A 19,122-nucleotide genomic window follows, 5' to 3' on the forward strand; every position below is an offset into this window, starting at 1 on the left:
TATGGACGCTTCCTAAAAGACTTAGCCACACTGCTCCAGCCACTTCATGCTTTATTAAAGAAAGATGTTCCGTGGGAGTGGACCCCTGCCTGTGAGGCTGCTTTCAGACAGGGCAAGGAGCAGCTATTAGGAAGTACAGCATTAGAGCATTATGACACAAGAAAACGGGTGAGGCTGGCTTGCGATGCATCCCCGTATGGAGTGGGGGCTGTGATTTCACATGTGATGGAGAATGGGGAAGAACGGCCAATTGCTTTCGCCTCCCGCACCCTGACAGAGGTAGAAAAGAAATATGCTCAAATAGAGAAGGAAGCACTAGGGATTATCTTTGGGGTCAAGAAGTTTCACAAGTACCTTTATGGGAGAAAATTCATTTTGACTACAGACCATAAGCCCTTGTTGGCCATTCTGGGACCGAAGTCAGCCATTCCAACACTGGCTGCACTAAGAATGCAGCGCTGGGCACTGATCCTCATGGCTTACACCTATGAAATAGAGTATCGCAGATCAGAGGACCATGGAAATGCTGACGCATTATCAAGACTGCCAAGAATACAGAAGGATGACACTGCAGCAGAGCAGGGGATCTTCTATTTCTCTTATGTGAACGAGCTCCCTGTGCAAGCCTCAGAAATAGCTGAAGGTACCAAGAACGATCCAGTTCTCAGCAAAGTTCAACATTATATTTTGGAAGGATGGCCTGATGACATTCTAGACACTTCACTGAGACCTTTCTTCAACAAGAGGACGGAGTTGTCAGCCGACCATGGCTGTATCCTGTGGGGGCTAAGAGTAGTCATTCCACCTATGCACAGACAACGACTGCTGAATGACTTACATGACGGACACCAGGGCATCTGTCGTATGAAAGCTTTAGCCAGAAGCTGCATGTGGTGGCCTCAAATAGATAATGACATTGAAAACAGGGTACAGAGCTGCAGAGCTTGTCAGGCTGTCAGAAAAATGCCGGGTGTAGCACCACTGCACTGCTGGAAGTGGCCCGCACGAGTGTGGCAAAGGATCCATATTGACTTTGCTGAAAAAGACAAGCATCATTTCCTGGTAGTTGTGGATAGCCACTCAAAATGGCTTGAAGTGGTCCACATGAGTGTAACAACAGCATCCAAAACCATTGAGGTCCTCCGTAGTCTGTTTGCATCTTATGGCCTACCAGAGGAATGTGTGAGTGACAATGGTCAAGCAGACCTTAGTTCCAGCTTACCATCCTGCCTCGAATGGGGCAGCTGAAAGGTCAGTGCAGACACTGAAGGCATCTTTGATGAGGCAGGTGCTGAGTGATGATCCTGCAGGCCACAAACCTTCCCTACAGCATCGTCTGGCAAACTTCCTCCTGATGTACCGCAGCACACCACATTCTGTCACAGGCTGTACACCAGCTGAATTGTTCTTGAAACGCAGACTGCGGACCCGATTCAGTCTTCTCAGACCAGACCGTGCCAAGTTCATGGAGGCCCAGCAGGCCAAACAGAAAGCACATCATGACAGGCCTTCCTCTATCCTGCGGACCCTACATGACGGCGACCTGGTCCGAGTGAGAAATTTCCGTGAGGGGAAGGAGAAATGGAGTAGAGCCACAGTGGTGAAGCGTCTGGGGCCGGTGACCTACCTCATTCATGATGGAGTGCGAGAGCGCACTGCTCATATTGACCACCTGTTATCATCCAAAGAACCTGCAGATGTTGCCAGTGGTAATGACCATGACCCGACCCACTGGGCAGAGCTCCCAACTTCAGTAATGAATTCACCTGAGACTCCAGGGGCAAATGAAGGCATCGGCATAGGAAGCATGACACCAAATCACCCACAAACATACACACGTACTCCAGCACATGCACTTGCTACGCCACCTACAACATCACAAACACCACATGCACACCCAGTCAATACACCCACATCCGACCCGGAACCACGAAGATATCCCCAGAGATACCACACTGCTCCTAAGAGACTGGACTGGTGATGGATCTGTTTTTAGTTAAAGGCTTTAGTATAAATTGTTTTAAAAGTGTTCATAGCCTTTAAGTGAAGAACTTGAGTAAGTGTACATGTTAAAATGGGTTTCATTTTGACAGTAGTATGAAACTAAAAGATAAACAAAATAATATGTTAATAAGGTGAAAATCCATTGTTATGTTCTGATAGCATTTTGAAAAAGGATTTAGTTGCTAAAAGGGGAGGAGTGTTATATACCTGTTGGTAATTGATCGCCCCCTACTGGCGAATGGAATATACATGGAAAAGTAGGGTACTGTGTGTAGTTCTGCAAGCGGTTTGATTCAGTAAACAACCTAACCTGCACACGGCCTCAGTTTCTTCATTATTATAATATCACGGATATAACAACCGGCCCAAAAGTGAAGCGGCCCACCGGGAATTCTCCCGATAACCCACCTCGGGCCTGTATAGCACTTAAAAGTAGTGGTAGTAGTTGTATTTCAGTGGTGAAATGAGAAGGTCATTGACATAAGGCCATTGATACCACAAGGGTCAGGATTTCATGCTTCAATTGACTACCTGAACAATAAAAATAAATTACCACTTAACTGGACAAAATAAGCAATTGAAAAAAATAATTGGTGTCATAACTCATGATCAGACTGCTGAGATGATGCTCTGTGTATTGCTGTGCGGAGACCTGAGTTTAAGGCTGAGTTGGCTGATGTCTTTCTTCAGTTGCCGTTTCAACACATTGTACATCTTCATTTAAAATGACTGCATTCATTTATACTTTTAATCATGACAAAGGTGTCCCTATTTAGAGAGTTTTCTGTACTGCCATGAACGGGTGATGACATGACTGATATCACTACAATGACTTTGGTACTTGTGTGTGACACTGAACAGGAATACTGTTGACAACATAAATGATTAAGAATAATTTACAAAGCCACACTAGTTTATTGATAACTGATTTTTACAGTTGACCATAAAAACTATGATAACATATAAAATAGATAACACTGCAACATTACTATGTGTGAATAACATCATCAAAACAACTGAAAGTGCAATTTTGGGCGGGTGGGGTTTAAAATGTGACTTGCTAATTAAAATTTGTAAAAATCTATCAAATCTGGCTGTTAAGACAGTGCAATTAAATTTGAATAAAAACAGTTAGGTAGGTAAACTCCAGTGCAAACAGACACACAGACCCTCACAGACCCCCCCCTAACAGCCCCCACCCAGACACTACTCACCCTGCACTCACTCAGCGGGAGGGGCACCGGGCCCTACAGACGCCCACAGATGGGCACACAGACACACATCCAGACATGTCCACCGATGGGCACACAGACACACATCCAGACATGTCCACCACACCCCTCTCCCCAGTGCCACTCTCTCCCACACATGATATGGCGGTGCCTGCTCGGGCCCAGAGGCGGAGAAAACCGCCGGCCCATCTGAGAGACTTTGTTTAAAGTTGTTGTGTTGTGTTGTGTGTATTTGTTCCCTCAGGAAGCTAGGCCTTTAGTTCTTATGTGGTGCGTTTTATTGTGAGACATAGGCCTACTTTTCGTTTGGAGCAGCATACTGGTAGTCTATCAAAAGCAAAAGATGTTCAATTTGGGATTTAATTTACGTTTGGACTGTTTAATTATATTGCTAAATATCAGGACCGATGACCACTGAAATCTGTGGGGTATTTGATGGTTTACTTTTAAGTTTCATGTAGTTAAAAGAGTGTTGGAATTTCCATCCACTTATTGCGAGATAAGGCATCCACTTTCATTCATTCATGGAACATGTGCTGTGCTGTAATGGAAACATTACTCCGTATAGCCAAAGAGGTCTATGATAGCCTAAATGTAGTTATTTTTTTTAATTACCGGTATGCATGATTTACTTTTTTATAACATTTGTAGGCTGATGCCCGGCAGCAACAATTGTGTTTAAATGTAGGTTACTTCAGCCTCTGGCAAGCTCAGAAGGGGGCGGCATGCGACTGGTAGCTTGAGAGCGACGTGTTGGAGACTCATGGTGTAGGACAGCGTTTCTCAAGCTGTGGGCACGACCCACTACTGGGTCGCGGAGACATGCCAGGTGGGGCGCAAACTGACGTGAAAAACTAGTTTTTTTATTATTTATTTTTTTATCTGTAGCCTAGGCCCAGGTAGCACCCGATGCGCAATGAACGCACTGTGTTATAGGGAAGCGCTCATGTCAAGGCAGCTTAGTTAGTCCAGACCTGAATGAGATTTTGAACGGGGTTGTGAGAGTGGTGAATTTCATCAAGACCCGGCCCTTAAAAGCGCGTCTATTCTCCGCACTTTGCGAAGAGATGGGAGCTGACCAAAAGGCTGTACTGTTTCACAGCGAGGCAAGGTGGCTTTCCTGAGGTAAAGTGCTGTCGCGCGTGTTTGAGCTCTGAGTCGCCTCTTCTTGGAGGAAGAGCGCATGTTTAAAGTCTGCAAACACGTTCACTAATGAACATTTCTTGACGAAGCTGGCCTATCTTAGAGATATATTTGGAAAGCTCAATGAGTTAAATCTCCAGTTACAAGGCAAAGACAAGCACCTACCTCACCTAGCAGATAAGATTACTGCATTCACCAAAAAACTTGAGGTATGGGACAGGCGCCTCGATCGCGACAGTATTATGCCTTTGAGAATCTGAGTAAAATCGCTGAAACGTCTGATTCGGGAGCCACTCGTGATCCCATGTATTAATCAGTAGGCCTACATCACATCCCTGCAAAGTTTATTTCAAAAATATTTCCCACCCAGCAGTGCTCAGTATGACTGGGTTATGGATCAATTGAATGCAGCATGTTGGTATTTCATTGAATATATTGTACAATGCTGTAAAATATTGGCCTATGCTTTCTAATATGTTGCTGGAAAACAGAAATATGTGTGTTTACAGTTTTTTCTGAATGCTTAAACACAACTGTGATTCTTATGGCACAATTTCTAAAACTATTGATACTTATAGCAAAACCACTCACTGAGGTCGCAAAACTAAAAGCACAAACACTGCTTTGCACTGAGTTTGCAATTTTGTAACACACACTTTGCACAACTGTAGGCACATTGGCTATTATTTACACTATTTTGCCAACTCTCTGGCACACTTTCTCATGTGAAAACTGTTTTAGATAATTAGTTCACTTTGCAATCAGCCTAAGCACTATAAATAAGCTACAGGTAATGTACAATGGGTCCAATGGAGGGAGCAGGAAGGGTGAGAAGAGAAAGAAATAGCCCTTTTACAGACAAAAAACAGTCTACAGTACATGTGGGGATATTGTCATGTCAGGCCTGGATACGTCATTCCAGAATATATTTTTCCCGGTGCCTTGGACTAGGACATTGCATGTGATGTAGACAGAATTTTGAGAGAGACGACCCTATGTAGAATGATTTGTTTTGTCTCAGTGAAATGCTATTTTGTGTTTTGACTTGGAAAAACACACTTGTGTTTGTTTCGATGTGTGTAAATAAACACTAATACTTGAAGTTTGGATCCCTGTATGTTTACAGAACTATAACAAAAGTATGACCTCAAACTGACATACTCTACAGAGAAAGCAAAAGCCAGATGTGTTTTTTATTCATACCATCAGTGTGTTGTTGGCACATTGTGTGCTTACTATTGTGATGGCTTGTGTTTACTGTTAGATACGAAAACACCATTTTTACAAAGGTGTGAAGAGTTAAGCAAGGTGTGTTAGCTTTTGCAAGAGAACTACAATGTTTTGCTGATTGGGTGAGAGGTTTTGCCATTTGTGTGTAAAAAAAAGCCATAGTTACAAAAAATGTGCTTACAGTAAGCAATCAGAAAAAACTGTAATTTACAATGGCACATTATGTATTTATTTATTATTATATCTGCAGCACCAGCTGATTTTAACTCTGCTGAAGAGGATATATTTAGAACTTGTAATTTTTTCAATAAATATGACAATTTTAAAGGAACCGTATGTAAGAAATGTATTTCAATCAATCATAAAATGGCCCTGATATGTCACTAGACATTAAGAAATCATGTTCATTTCAAATACTTATATCACTGACAACAGTAGTCCGGCCAGGATATTGTCATTTAAAAAGTGAAGTTGCAGCCCTCAACTGTTGTTGATGTTGTGTTTTGTCATGTCATGTTGTGTTTTGGCCTGATGCGCCACCCTCTACCTATCTACTAATCACAAAGTCAGTAGTGTTTCAGCATCCGGGTTGGCAACCTCGAGTCAGAGGGGAGGGGGAGGGGACACACCACTCTACAGTAATTTGAAAGAGATTGCAGTACCAGTGTTGGCCACAATCTTACATATGGTTCCTTTACATGTAAGCTTGATCTACCACTTTCTTAGAGCGATGAGGGACAGGTGGGGCTTGAAAAATGCCCCCTTGATCAAAGTGGGGCATGAAAGAAAAAGTTTGAGAACCACTGGTATACATGTACAAATAACATTTCAATTTTTTTAAGCCCAAGGAGTATTGACTACATTTTATTATGACTGCCGCGCAGCGAAGCGGTCATAATAAAATAGGTTTAGTCAGATTTTTTTTTTGTTCTTTTTTTTTTTTTCGCATGGCCAAATTTCCGTCAAGGATTCCCGGGACACTGAAAGACCGGGGTGCACGAAATTAGGTGGGCATGTAGCCCCACAAGGATAGTATGGAACCATTGTTTTTCGTTTTGATCTGTAGCCCCCCCTCTGGACTGGACCTCCGAAATGAGGGTAGGGCGGACACAGTTTTCTGTGAATATCTCGAGAACTGTAGGGTTTAGGAGGACCACCTATTTTTTTGTTGATCTTAAGGGGCCATGTCAACCCATTCCATAACCAATCATTTCATATTTCATGTATAGCGCCACCTAGTTAAAAACGAAAAAAGTAAAAATGAGGTGTAATCGCAGGTATCTGTGACCTAACATGGTCAAAACTGCATGAAATTGGAAGTGTAGGATCAGTATGACACCCTCTGAATGCACACCAAGTTTCGTGGAACATGTTACTGTACACCAACTGGCCTATAGGTGGCCGGACACAGTTTTCTGTGAATATCTCGAGAACCATAGGGCCTAAGAGGACCACCTTTTTTTGTATGTTGGTCTTAAGGGGCCATGTCAACCCATCTCATTACCACTCAATTCCTGTATAGCGCCACCTAGTTAAAAATTAAAAAGCAAAAAATGAGGTGTTGTAATCACAATATCTCTGGCTGACATGGTCAAAACTGCACGAAATTGAACGTGGTAGGATCATTATGACACCCTCTAAATGCATGCCAAGTTTCGTGGACTTTCGGTCATGGGGGGCCATACAATAAATTAATGTATGTGTACATTTAGTGACTGTACACCAACAGAGTTTTCTGTGAATATCTTGAATACCGTAAGGCCTAGGATGACCAATTTTGTGTGTATGTTTGCTTCCAGGGGTCATGTTAACCCATTCCATATGCACATATGTGCATAAACAGATATTCACACACACACATACACACACACATACATTCACAGTAATCATACGTATGACACATACACACACAGAAGACATATGTACGCATGCATGCACACGCACACACACAGGCACACCCACAAGCACATGCACGCACACACACACACACACACACACACACACACACACACACACATAAACACGTACACGCACACATGCACACAATTCAAGAATTTCTCAGAATTATGAACAGGCAAGATGGGGCTGGGGTTGTATAAAATGTATTTTACACCTGAAATCTGAACTAATCATGTTTTGGTTAGTACTTAGATAAGAAGAGTAGGTTCCTGTTGGAAGTGGTGTTGGTGGATGGCCAGTAGGTGGCACTCTTCCCTTTGGCCAAAAGCCACCAAACAAATATCAATCCCAATGTCCTATTGCAGTGACAGAGACACTGTACTGCAGATGTTTTCCTTTGCATGAATGTTAAACTGAGGTCCTGAATCTCCATGGTTGTTAAAGATCCCATGGCACTTATCGCAAAGAGTAGGTGGTTCCCTGATTTGCTTTATTTATGTACACATACATAAAGACACAAACACATAAAAACACACACAAACAAAGACACGTAAACACACACACACTACACATGCACACACACACATACATGCACACACACAACAAGCACAAACACGCACACAAACACATAAACACACATACACACACACACATGCACCCATACAAACACACCTACATACACAAACACAAGCACACACACACACACACACACAAAAAAAAAAACACACATAAAACACATATATACAAAAACAACCACACACTCTGCACACACTCAATTACAAACACACAAAAAAGGAACAAAGTAGGAAATGAACACAACTTTTTTTGTGGAAAAAATGTGCTGGACTGGGCAGCGGTCATATTTTGTACCGCTCTGCGGTACATCTAGTTAGCCATACTGTTGTCCTTTTTTGCTTCCATCCGCGCGCGCATGTGTGTGTGTGTGTTACCGTGCATAGGAACTTATCGGACAAAAACACACACTTTCACGCATACTCATGCACACACACACACACACTCACATGCACTTGCACATACACACACACACAAACACTCACATGCACAAATGCAAACACACCCACACATACAAACACACGTCAGGGGATAGTTCCTTATCTCTGTTCATCTCTCTGCCCTCTCATTGCTGTTTTCCACTCAGAGGTGTGAATCTAAGTGTCAGAAAACAGGAAAACTTGAGGTTGCTAACCCACAGTATAACGTATAATATCAACCCTAATACCCAAAAACCACCTTCTGCTTTGAACAGACAGAAGTTTTTGAGTAAATTATTTGTATATGTGGATATGGATATGATTATTAATAATAAACATTGAAATATATCTATTAATTACAGGAATGTCGGTCTGTGTGTCTGTGTGTTCATATCACGCGCAGAGCGTGTTGTTTTTATCACCTATAAGTCTTGTTCACCAATGCGTTCAGAGCACGGAGAATGCGTAGCCTATGTGAGACCCCAGAGCGTGTTGTTTTTATCACCTATAAGTCTTGTTCACCAATGCGTTCAGAGCACGGAGACAGCGTAGCCTATGTGAGAACGCAGAGCGTGTTGTTTTTATCACCTATAAGTCTTGTTCACCAATGCGTTCAGAGGACGGACACAGCGTAGCCTATGTGAGAACGCAGAGCGTGTTGTTTTTATCACCTATAAGTCTTGTTTGTTGTGGAGTTCTTGTCAAACAGCTGGACAAATGCCCTGATAGAAGGACACTCTAGGTCTGGACAGAGGGCTTGAAAGCTGGACTGTCTGGACAAAATGGCACGCATAAATACATGAAGATGTACGCACACACACACACACACTCACACACATACACTCACAGGCACTTGCACACACACACACACACACACACACACTCACTTGCACACACACACACACACTCACATGCACTTGCACATACACACACACACAAACACTCACATGCACAAATTCAAACACACCCACACATACAAACACACGTCAGGGGATAGTTCCTTATCTCTGTTTATCTTTCCGCCCTCTCATTGCTGTTTTCCACTCAGAGGTGTGAATCTAAGTGTCAGAAAACAGGAAAACTTGAGGTTGCTAACCCACAGTATAACGTATAATATCAACCCTAATACCCAAAAACCACCTTCTGCTTTGAACAGACAGAAGTTTTTGAGTAAATTATTTGTCAAGTGTTAGAAAACAGGAAAACCCACAAACCCACAGCATGACCTACATCCCCCCACCCCTCTTTAATTTGGAAATATTCCCAGTCAGCAGAAACCACTTTCCACGTTCACCAGACAGAGATATATACATGTATAATTTACCACCAATCTACGATTCCAACCATATTGTCCAGGAACGTGTGTGTGTGTGTGTCTGTCTGTCTGTGTGTTTGTGTGTGTATGTGTGTGTGTGAGTGTATGTGTGTGTGTCTGTCTGTCTGTGTGTGTGTGTGTGTGTGTGTCTGTCTGTGTGTTTCTGTGTGTGTGTGTATATTTGTGTGAGTGTGTGTGTGTTTGTATCTTTTGAACTGTTTGTCTGACTGACCCCACATCTGACACGTGTCTTGCTAACTGCAAACTGCCACTTGGGGCACACTGAGCAGAGTGTGTACTTTACATTTCAATTTCATTTCTTGGGATTAATAAAGTTTAATCTAATCTATTAAATGTGTCACCCCTCTCTCTGTTTTCCTACACACACACACACACACACACACACACACACACACACACACACACAAGCTATTTGTTTTTATTCTCATCGGGTTTTATTCTCATTAAGTTTACAATAAGTTTAAAATTTGGACCTTAGCTGTCAATCAAGTTCACATTTGGACCTTAGCTGTCCTTCAAGTTGTCATTAAGAGCCATTACATGACCTGTAGGATTGAACTAAACACACTCATATCCAGAGGTGGGCACAAATACATCAAAAACTATTTTGTTACAAACAAAAATACAAATACAAATATTGGCTCATGAAATGTAACAAAATAAAATAGAAAATACTGATGTGAAAAATGTATTTAATTAAAATACAAGTAATTAGTAATTTGAAAATACAAAAATACCCACACAATAATCATGGTATACCAACTTTTTAAAAATAAACTACAAGGCATATTATTGAAAACGTATCCCCAAGAGACCAGAAATACTATTTTCTGATTGGCTGGCAGAAGGCTATTAATTCTGTACATTGGGGCCCCTATGAAGTAGATCTAGTAAAAATAAATGTAAACAGCATCCCATATCAATGATTGAACTGACAAGAAGCAAATTTCGCAACAGTGGAATCAACTGTAACATAGCACAGTGTTTCTTAACTGGTGGGTCAGGACCCAAAAGTGGGTCACGGAACCGTTCTGGGTGGGTTGCAGAGCTTGCGGTTAAAAAATAAATAAATAAATAGGCAATTTAAAATGCTCCCTTATCAGATCTAATATTGGACCTTTATTTTGATAAACTTTATTCGTAGCCTATTGCCATTGACATAGACAATGCTTATGTGACAGGTCACGTTAGACATCATTTTAGTGGTAAACGCAATTAAGCTGCTACTCTGAATATTTGAAGTAGCCTAGCCTAGGCTCGGATATGGATTCACTTAAACTCTGGAGAAAATAGGACAGAAACCCCATTGTGTGGTGTGCAGACTGGCACATGAGAGCATGAAACCATCAAAACTAAAATGCCACATGGAAACAAGGCACCCCTGTCAAAGTCATACCTGTCGAGTAATTTGAAAGGTGACATCAAGAGTTGACTTCACAAATGTAGCCTAATGCCAAACATCTGCATGTTCCAAACAAGTATAGGCCTACAGCACTTCGCTTGTCTTACCATGGGGCTCACAATATCAATTGGCTTGAACGCGAAAAAATATATATGGGTCACGACTTTAAGCACATAGGAAATTGTGGGTCCCAAAGCCAGACCAGTTCAGAACCACTGACATGGCATACTACCCACCATCATTTCCGTAACCAATGAATGTAGAACCACACATTTAACAGGTCAGCCTCTTTTTAAACTGAACTGCGTTTCCCTTTTTTTCAACGTTCAAAGTTCTAAGGGGATGATGAAACAGAAAAGACAGATATAATGCTTTTAAGTTGTCTACAGGGTGATATTAAATTGGCAGCACAAACAAAGAAATTGGGTTTACAACCCATGTTGACCATTTTGGCTCCCTCAGTTGACTTTTCTTTTCATTTTTTCTAACTTCAGACATGTCCAGAGGGGATCGTAAAAGAGAAAAGTTGTATCTAACACTTACGTTGGTCACAATGTACAAACTACTGCAAGAAAAAGGAAAAATGGGTTTACATTTTACGCTGTACTTCCAAAAGGGTAATGCAATTAATATTTCTATGGACAAATTGCTACTTAGGCCAACTTTAGAGCCGAATATAGGGAATTGCCCAAGGGATATCATCGGCACCCACCCTATTCTTATGGAGTAACCCCTAGGCAACAAGAAACAGCAAAGAAAAAAAAAAAACTTTAACCAACAAAACAAGGTTCTGGCCTTTGGCTCCCTGATTGTGATAAGCATAGCTTATTGTAACGGTTAATATATTTAACTGAGTGATGAAATGTTGGCTTATTAGAGAAAAACGACAGAAAGAATGAAAGTATTTAAGTATTTGAAATACTCTAAACACAATCCCTCAAAGTATTTTGTTACAAACTACATTAGACTGGTTCCAATCCTGCAAAATACAAATTACAAAATATGCTAAAGTAATTAAATACGTATTTAAAATACATATAATTAAAATACTGCCATGTCTGCTCATATCCATAGCCCCCCCTCACACACACTCATATCCCCCCCCCCTTCTCCTCATCCCCACACACACACACTCATACCCCCCCCTTCTCCTCATCCCCACACACACACTCATATCCCCCCCCTTCTCCTCATCCCCACACACACACTCATATCCCCCCCCCTCTCCTCATCCCCACACACACACTCATATCCCCCCCCTTCTCCTCATCCCCACACACACACTCATAGCCCCCCTCCCCTACTCATCCCCACACACACACTCATATCCCCCCCCTTCTCCTCATCCCCACACACACACTCATATCCCCCCCCCCACTCCTCATCCCCACACACACACTCATATCCCCCCCCCCTCTCCTCATCCCCACACACACACTCATATCCCCCCCCACTCCTCATCCCCACACACACACACTCATATCCCCCCCCACTCCTCATCCCCACACACACACTCATACCCCCCCCCCACTCCTCATCCCCACACACACACTCATAGCCATAGCCCCCCTCCCCTACTCATGCCATCACACACACTCCCTCTCTCTTTCTGTTTTTTCTCCGCCCATGTACGCTATGTCAGATGTCAGACCTCTTCTGATTGGCCATATGAGGTGAGAACACAGGAAATGGAGAGATTAAGAGCAGACGCTCACAGAGCTCAGATTCAGTCAGCATCAGCACAGCATGGAGATTCCTTCAGCATTTCAGCTGCTCGGTGAGTGACATCTGAGTGTGTGTGTGTGTGTGTGTGTGTGTGTGTGTGTGTGTGTGTGTGTGCGTGTGTGTGTTTCCCTTTCAAAGACATTAAAATACTGTAGCACAACTCAAACAGGAGTGTTATTATCAATAATCAGCCTAGTTTCTCTGAGCAGTTGGCTGTTCACCCTCTGTAATAAAAAATAATCAATATTGACTAAAAGGAGAAAGAAACAGATAAAACTGTTGAAAAGATTTACATTTGTTTACATTTACATTTGTTTATTACAGAGAAGGTATCATGAAAGGGGATAGCATCTTAACATGACAAACATATTGTAAAATGTACCAACCTATATTCTAATAGGTGCAGGCCTGTGATATACAGGAAGCCCCCTCAAACGAACCACAAGACATGCAGTTCATAAAGCTGGCATTTAAAGCCAAGTTCTTAATCAGCCATGGGTGTGTTTGATGATAATGACATCTGTCATTCTCTCATCTGTCAAGAGCCAGCAGCATAACATCAAACAGCATGTCGGTATTTTGACAATCAGCACTAGTACTTGATTTATAAAAACCTGTGTGTGACCAGCAGAGTATAGCCTACATGCACTGTGCACTCGCCTATTATTTGAACTTATAGGCAAACTGAACTGAAACTAATTTCACAGGTCTCATAGGCAATGACAAACAGATCTATGTTAATTACTTTCACTATTGACTAACAATGGGTTACAATAGTAAACATTGTCTGAAAAAAAGGAAAACTTACCCAAATAATGACTGAATAAAAATCCTGCGGATAGCTTATTCATCCTGAAAATGAGTTGCCTTGGACTTGTTGTTAGGGCTGCTTACATCGTGTGACAGTGCCTCTTCACTGCTTTGCTTTACATTTGCTTTCCGCTATAGACCAGGTTTTTCTTTTTAGAGGGTGTAAGATACTGATTTTTAGATCAAGCTCCAGACTACGCCTATGTTCGTTCACTGACACATCTGTAGTCGCAATGTTTGATGGAAGTGGGGCGCATGGGACTTCAATTTCGACCGCGGCACGCACAGGAGTGGCCAAGCAGCAAAACGACGCTTGCACTGTGCTTTGCTCATAAAATACACAAATGCTGTCTCATTTACACATTTTGTGTCAAAATTAGGTAAAATTATGTTAGATACATTCAGATGTAATCTTTTTTTTTCAGTAAGGACTATTTGATTTAGCTGACAAGGACACCAAACTGCCATTGCATTTTCAATCTATTGTATAGCCTACCATATATACAAATCATATTTTATAATCACTTCATTATATATTACATTAGGTCACAAGTACACACAATACACAGACAGACAGACAGGCACTCACTTTAACAGATTTCATAGATTACATAGACTGCATAGTGGTCCATAATAGCTTCATAATGACAGTTGTTTCTGTTTTTTTCTGTGTGTATGTGTGTGCAGAAAGCAGGATGTCATCAGCAAAAACTATTTCCATTGGTATTGACCTGGGTACCACCTGCTCCTGTGTGGGGGTGTTCCAACGCGGAAAAGTGGAGATCATCACCAACGACCATGGCAACAGAACCACCCCCAGCTATGTGGCCTTCACAGACACAGAGAGACTGATTGGCGATGCTGCAAAAGGTCAAGTGACCAGGAATCCCGACAACACCATCTTTGATGCCCTGCATCTGATTGGAGGAAAGTTTGATAGTAACGTGCAGTCTGTTAGAAAACACTGGCCATTTGACGTCATTTGTGATGGAAGAAAGCCCAAAGTTCAAGTGAAGTACAGAGGTGAGACAAAAACATTTGACCCGGAAGAGATCTCCTCCATGATCCTGGCCAAGATGAAGGAGATTGCTGAGGCCTATCTGGGACAGGAAGTAGCCAATGCCGTCATCTCTGTTCCTGCCCACAACAGCTACTCCCAGCGCCAGGCCATCAGGGACGCTGCGTTGCTGGCTGGACTGAACGTGCCAAGGATGGTCAGCGGGTCCACAGCTGCAGCCATTGCTTACGGGCTGAATAATCCCAAGACTGCTGAATGTAACGTCCTCATCTTTGACCTGGGCGCTGGCACTTGTAATGTCTCCATCCTTACCATTAAAGATGGTCTTTATCAAGTAATAGGCACTGCTGGAGACGCTCACCTGGGTGGGGCTGACTTTGATAATCGCATGGTGGATCACTTCGTGAGGGAGTGTGAGAGGAAATTTCAGAAAGACCTCAGCCAGAACAAGAGGGCACTGATGAGGCTGCGCACAGCATGTGAGATGTCCAAGAGAACGCTGTCCACCAGCTCCCACGCCAGAATTGAAAACGACTGTCTTTATGAAGGCATTGATTTCTACACCTCCATCACCAGAGATCGAATTGAGGAGATGAACGCTGACCTGTTCAGGAGAACACTTGATCCTGTAGAAAAAGCCCTGAGAGATGCCAAGTTGGACAAGTCACAGATCCATGACATCGTCTTGGTGGGAGGTTCCTCCAGAATCCCTAAAATCCAGAAGCTGCTGCAGGATTTGTTCAGTGGAAAGGACCTGGTCAGGAGCATCAATCCTGACGAGGCAGTGGCCTACGGCGCTGCAGTGCAGGCTGCCATTGTCAACGGAGACACGTCTAAGAACATCCAGGACATAGTGCTGGTGGATGTGCTCCCATGTTCCTTGGGCATTAAGGTGCCTGGAGGAGTTATGACCACCCTCATCACCCGCAGCACCCATTTGCCATTCAAACGGACCAAGACCTTCACCGCCTACTCAGACAACAAGTCTGAGGTCCTGATCCAGGTGTATGAAGGAGAAAGTGCCAAGACCAAGGACAACAACCTGCTGGACATGTTTGTGCTAACAGGGATCCCCCCGGCCCCACACGGTGTCCCCCAGATTGAGATCACCTTTGACATTGAGGCTAATGGAATTGGATATGTTTCAGCAAAGGTCAAAACAACTGGCAGAAAGATCAATATAACCATCGCAAATGACAAAGACAGGTTGAACCAGGGGAAGAATGACAATGTCTGGAGTGGAGAGAGACACGGATTCAGGAGTATTCAGGGTTGTTGTGTTGCGTAGCGAGCTAGCTCTCTGTTTTGTTTAAAAGTCAACAGAAGTGACGTTACCCAGCATCGCTTAGAGCACCTTTAATTTACAATTTATCAGATTTGTTCAAAACTTTAAAATGCTATTAGAACAGCCATATGTATTGTTATTTAGCCTGTACTGTATGCTTTAGCAATTTATTTGAATGCCATGATCTCCACACATGCAGCTTATTAAACATTAGTTAAATCTTCAGTTCCCACTCTAAATGCAGTTCACATTTGTCTACTAGGAGTCGCCCTGTGTTGTCATCAGGTTATTTTATAAGAAATTTGATTTATTTTATGGCTTCATAATTCCATACGCCAAGGCATGGGCGTAGATTTGCGTGGGGTTCGAAGGACATGTCCACACCAATATCAAATAATGACTGAAATGTCCCCACCAATATTCAGGTTGAAACGGGGAAAAAAGCGCCTCATGCGGTACACAAAAAGTTAAACAACTTCCCACTTCAGTACCGCCACCCAAAATACGTATTTGAGACAGGCCTGTTTTTTGATTGGCTTAGCTCCCTGTAGCCTATGTCATGCTGTCGATTAGAAGTTTTTGGCACACTTGGCTGCAAAGATCTATCTTTGCTTTGCTGTCGATTCGAGGATGTCGGGCAAGAAAAGAAAGGTGGAGGACATCATAAGTTATTTCAAGAAACAAAGTGTAGGCCTAAGTCATAATATTATGCACTATGCCAGAAACTTCTTTTCTGGTACACATTTAGTTGACAGTGCTTGTATAGCCTATTAAACGGACGTTGGAATCCCCAAATACCAGCTAGTTCAGCTATCGCGCTAGCAGATTTGTGTAGGCTACTATGACAATGGTTACTAAAGAAAAGGAAATGCATGCTTTTAACCAGCAATGCTATACATGTTTGCTAAAATTAATGAAAATGGCACAAGGATGTCAGTGAAAACAAATGCATTTCTATGGGCTTGACGTGCTGGAGATATAACATGAATGCAAAACATTGTTTCCAATCGTTTTCACACTCATAATGGCAATCGATTTGTTACTTTGTCAGATGACAGAAAAAGCAACCCAGCCGCTCCCCTTATCAGCGGTGGTGTGGCAGGGTCACTCACAGTAGCAGGTGAACTTGAATAAGGACATCGTGGTTTTTTTTAGTGTTAGCTAGTTACAGGCTAGTTATAGACCTAGTGAATACTACTGGTCTTCTTCGAGATTTGAGTCATGCTATATCACTGCTCATGACATCAATATTATAAAGTGACAGAGGAACCCCGGCCAGGATGTTGCTCAGATAGGGGAGATTCAGGGCTACAGGTAAATTTGACATGGTGTTTTGACTAAATGTTTTACTGCATATGCATCAGTAGGTAATGCATCATACAAAGTTAAAGTCAGGCACGCATCATAAATCATTTAATCTTTTTTTTTTTTGGGGGGGGGGTGGCTGGGTAGTGTCCCCACCAAAGCTCAGACCAAACCTACGCCCTTGCGCCAAGGTGATTAGTTTATTTCATGTTTCAGTTTTACACTGTGTACTTGACAAACGTTATACTGTAAAGCCTATTCTCTCTCTTTTATTTTGTATTTCATATTTCCATACTGTGTTTGGTGTGACTGTCACACTGTGACCTCGAGACACAGACATCTTTGTGAAAAAAAACACCAGAATTCTCTTTTAATAAACATTTTGAATATGAAAGCGTTTAACATGGAACATTAAAATAATATGTGAAGGTCTGTGTATGTGTACATGTGTTAGTGTGTGAGAGAATGAGCACCATTTGAAAGTAATTTCTGAAGGTCATTTTCTACTCTAGAACTCCACCTTGAGTGAGATGACGATCAGCTGTAAATTCCCCTGACATTTCCCCCCTTACCCCATCACCTATGAATCAGTATTGCCATGACATAGCCACAGCTGCTGATATGGCATCAATCCTAATTTAGTCCATCCTAGGCCCATATCATGCACCCAGCACAGGTGCTGATATGGCATCAATCCTAATGTAGTCCATCCTACTGTAGGCCCATATCATGCACCCAGCACAAGGTGGCACAAATCTTGACGCAAAGCTTATTCTTATCTTACACTAAATAATGTGTTGATTTTCACCATGCGCTTCTCTCCTATTAAACCCTGCGCCCAGGGGTAATTAGCAACATAAGGTGTAATCTGGCACATGAACCAAAAATCGCTATGTTACACCCTCTAAAAATCATTACGCCACTGATAAAGAAAAACCTGGTCTATAGCTAAAGGCACATAAAGCACAGCTGAAGACGCCAAAACACTCCCATTACTGATACTAAGAAAGAACAACCATTTTGCGCCAAGTGCCCGACGTTTGACCACATAATCGCACCATTGAATTAGCCAATGTGGACTGGTCACGCCTTTAACTTTACGCCTCTGACCATCCGTTTCTGATCGCCAAAATAGAGCCCCTAGTCTCCGTCGTTCATAACCTGCTGTAAGTGATATTTTCCATATAGAATTCATATCTATATTTTCCCACTGTTCCTATAAGACATACAATACAATTATCCTAGAGCATATGGTTAAATGTTACTGCGGGATGTCTTTTTGATTATTCCTGCAAGATTAAACAGGATATCTGCACATTTCCTGATTTATATACTTTCCATCTTTCACACAAATACGCCATTTTAATGGAGAATAAATGTTCTGTTGCTATTTTGTTCACCTCTAAACCAAAACCAGTGGTCTCTCTATCATCTTTCCCAGAATATGCCCCAAATAATATTGTGGTCTGTTTACATTACATGGGTGCAGTGCCATAACCTGGCCCTAGCCAGACGAATGTCGTTCCGCTTAGCTCCGCCTAGCTTCACTCACATCCATCTGGGACCTCTTCCATTGAGAGTGATTTCTCCAACCAACTTTATGGTTTAGCCAATCAGGACGCAGGGCGGGAGTTTCATAGATGTGACATAGCGTAGAAGCGACTGTGAGACTATTATCAGCGTCACGGGTTGGCTTCGATGAGAGTGGTTGAAGTAGCACGTCAATAGATGACGGACAAGT

General features: G+C 42.4%; 1 protein-coding gene across 1 annotated transcript; it reads left to right on the top strand.

Moving 5' to 3' along the window:
- The first annotated feature begins 14,468 nt into the window (after positions 1–14,468).
- LOC143099821 (heat shock 70 kDa protein 1-like) lies at positions 14,469–16,079 on the top strand. The gene has a single exon (XM_076262738.1). It carries the CDS (start codon positions 14,469–14,471, stop codon positions 16,077–16,079), a length of 1,611 nt encoding a protein of 536 aa, XP_076118853.1.
- The last annotated feature ends 3,043 nt before the right edge of the window (positions 16,080–19,122 follow it).

Source organism: Alosa pseudoharengus, unplaced genomic scaffold (assembly GCF_046254945.1).
Source record: "Alosa pseudoharengus isolate Yale_2024_CS ecotype anadromous, Long Island Sound unplaced genomic scaffold, YU_APseudo_1.1 YU_APseudo_1.1_scf_3, whole genome shotgun sequence".
Lineage (NCBI taxonomy): Eukaryota > Metazoa > Chordata > Actinopteri > Clupeiformes > Clupeidae > Alosa > Alosa pseudoharengus.

Bases quoted from the DNA above. Each gene is read 5' to 3' on its own strand.
- LOC143099821 (XM_076262738.1), top strand. From the start codon at position 14,469: ATGTCATCAGCAAAAACTATTTCCATTGGTATTGACCTGGGTACCACC.